Source organism: Benincasa hispida, chromosome 8 (genome assembly GCF_009727055.1).
Source record: "Benincasa hispida cultivar B227 chromosome 8, ASM972705v1, whole genome shotgun sequence".
Taxonomy (NCBI): domain Eukaryota; kingdom Viridiplantae; phylum Streptophyta; class Magnoliopsida; order Cucurbitales; family Cucurbitaceae; genus Benincasa; species Benincasa hispida.
Genome location: NC_052356.1, coordinates 48,138,539 through 48,141,534, shown reverse-complemented (window position 1 = coordinate 48,141,534; position 2,996 = coordinate 48,138,539). Strand labels below are relative to the sequence as shown.

Here is a 2,996-nt window from a genome sequence, read left to right as displayed (position 1 = left end):
TGTATGTTATATCCAATATCTCTACCCAAATAATGAATCTAATTGTAAAAAAAAAAAAAAAAAAAAAGAAAAAAGACCTTTCGGGTCGATTTTTTTCCATGTTATAATTATCTCATTTTTTTTCCTTTGAAGAGTTTGAGACAAGGATTAAAACTATAATAACTCTTTTTTATATCATTTCTTCCATATATCTGTTTACTCTCCTAATACTATAATTAATCTAATCCTAATCCACACTATTTCAAAACACCTGTTTAATATCATTATTACTATTTTATATTCATCAACTAAGTAATATATATTACAATTTATACTATTTTATAGTCATCAATTTTTTATTACTTTCACCTCTTTTACTGACGTAAACTAAACGAATAACCTGTCAAATTTATACCAAATACTTTATAAATGAAATAGAAATAAATATCCACATCATTTAAACCCGAACATAATTTCACTGCATTTATATCATTTTTCCCCCAAAAATCAACATTTTGGTCTGAAACAAGGGAAAAAACACAATATTTACATAGGCAAGGAAAAAAAAAGATGTTCTAGAAAATGTAATTGGAAAAAAAAAAAAGAAAAAAAAAAGACAACTTAAAATTGATTAGAACCTGAACCCTAACATAGCCCTCTCTATTCACAATTCTCTTAGAAACCTCCCAATAAAAATACAACAAACGGAGCCGAAACGAACCATGAAACCAACTCATCATCGACAGAAGCCGAGACTGAGCGCCGCCTTGACATCAAGCCTCCAAGCAAACCCACCACCGTCCATCCTCCAAGCATCACACGGCGCCGTTAACGAGCTCGTCTCTTTCCCCCACCGGGTTCGATACTGAACCTTAACTCTACAAGTGAAGGCCGGCCACCACTCCTCCACCGTCTCCTTCATCACCAACCAAACCCTTACCGCATCCCCTGCGGTACCTCCCACCATTTCCCGATACGCTTCGTTCGTCCACGTCACCTTCCCTCCGCCGTCCGATATAAACACAGGACACGTGTCCTTCACTAGATTCATCCTCCTCTCCTCATCCGTACACCCCAACTCCTCCCCTTCCCCCCATGTGACCTCCGCCACGCGCTCCACCGTCACCGACGACGCCACCATCCTCACCGCCTGCGGCACCGCCACCGCCACCGCCGACACCGCCGTCCGATCCTCTTTCACCCCGTCGAAACTCAACCAAACCGGCGCGTTTCTTCCTTCTCTCTTGACACAATCCGGCGTCTCCGGTAAAAGCGGCAACGTCGTCACCACAGAACCACCCAAAACGCCGTCGTTTGTCACACTCTTCTTCCTCCTATTATTGCACCGCTTACTTCCGGTATCCCTCCCGCTTCTCTTCTTCCCTCTACCGGTTCTTCCAGTCACCTCGGATTTCTCCGGCGTGGAATCCGTAGAGCCAGATCCGGAAGAAACCGCTGGCTTAGGAGCAATGGGGCGAAACCTAAGCATTATACGGTCGACTTTCGACATGTCGTGTGAAGGGCCAACATATCGAGCGATGCAGCAACCACCTCTTCCGTTACCGTCCATTATGGAAAGGGAACAAAGGGTGTAGATTGAAAGATGGAAATTTGGCAGCAGAAATGTTTTGTGATTGAAGTGAGGGAAAATGGCGAAGAAAGAGCGGAGATTTATAACAAGCGCCGATTGGGACACGTAATTGTACAGACACGTTGAAAGCATAGCTTCGTACAGCGCAGCTTGTGATTGGGCGAGAAAACAAGAAACGTGGCGTCTTTTTACATTTTTCTATTTTTTATTTTTTATTTTTGGTTTTTTGAAATTAGTGGGCCCAAGGGAACTTAGATTATCATTGGGCCCACCTATCGACCAATCAGAGATGGAGAAGTGTAGGGTATAGAAGCCGAAAGCCACCCACGTATCCCCTATCTCACCTATGCTCTAACCTAAAGTAATCACCTATTTTTTATTTTTTCGTTTATTCCTTTTTTTTTTTTTTTTAGCTATACCAAAATTATTATTTTTTTCTTTTAATATAATTGAGGTAAGGAGATTCAAACCATCTTTCTTATGATTATCAACATACTCGAATGTTTATTGAGTTAGTTTCATAATGACCTCAAAATACTCATAGACATTCTAGATTTTAAAAGGTTACATAACTAAGATGAAAGGTAAAAATTTACCATCGATAATCTTATATTTTATACCAAAAATATGATTAAAAATCTAAATCATTTTTGTACCTAAATTGGTGATGTTGAAAATGATATTAAGCATGAATTCTAATTTTTACTATTTATCTTATTTCAACCAAAAAAATTATCAAATAGATGGAACAAAATTTAAAATTGAATAATAAAAACAAAACTTTTCAATATTTAGAAACATTCTAATGTAGAGGTATTTTGTATAATTAACATTTTTATATTTTATTTGGCCTTTTTAGTTGAAACTTACCTCTCTAGCTCCCTATATTGCGCTGAGTTTTAAAATTAATAATATATTTTGTTATGGTATTAGTTATATTATTTATTCACTTATATTTAAATTGATTTTCAAATTATCCGAATTGATACAGTTATATTTTCATCTTTAAAATTTTAACTAACAAAAAGACAATTGTATGGATATTTTTATGTTATATATTAATTGCATAAATATTGAGAAATCACAGGGTTAGAGTGTATTAGAACTTGGAGGGGAAAAATAAATAAACGAAAAGTTAACCCTCTATTTAGAAATCTTCGTGGAGTTGTTCACGAAAAACATATTTTATTAATTTAATCTTTATTTAAGAAATATACTTACCCGGCCTTAAGAGAATTTTGAAATTTGAGTTACTACTATTTAAAGGATGTCATATATTAACGTAAATACACATTTTTTTAGTACGAAAGGGTAGGAGGATTCAAACCACATGTCTCATGATCGTTAATAATTGACCTATTCTAACTTTAGTAATTATGCAAATGTACCAGAAATTGAACATGACATCAATTCATCAACTTTTGAC

General features: G+C 35.9%; 1 protein-coding gene across 1 annotated transcript; it reads right to left on the bottom strand.

Annotated features, from left to right (window-relative positions):
- Positions 1–432: 432 nt before the first annotated feature.
- On the bottom strand, positions 433–1,635 carry LOC120082604. Its single transcript, XM_039037853.1, has one exon. The coding sequence runs from the start codon at positions 1,547–1,549 to the stop codon at positions 716–718; it is 834 nt and encodes a 277-aa protein (XP_038893781.1). The 5' UTR covers positions 1,550–1,635; the 3' UTR covers positions 433–715.
- Between the last annotated feature and the right edge of the window lie 1,361 nt (positions 1,636–2,996).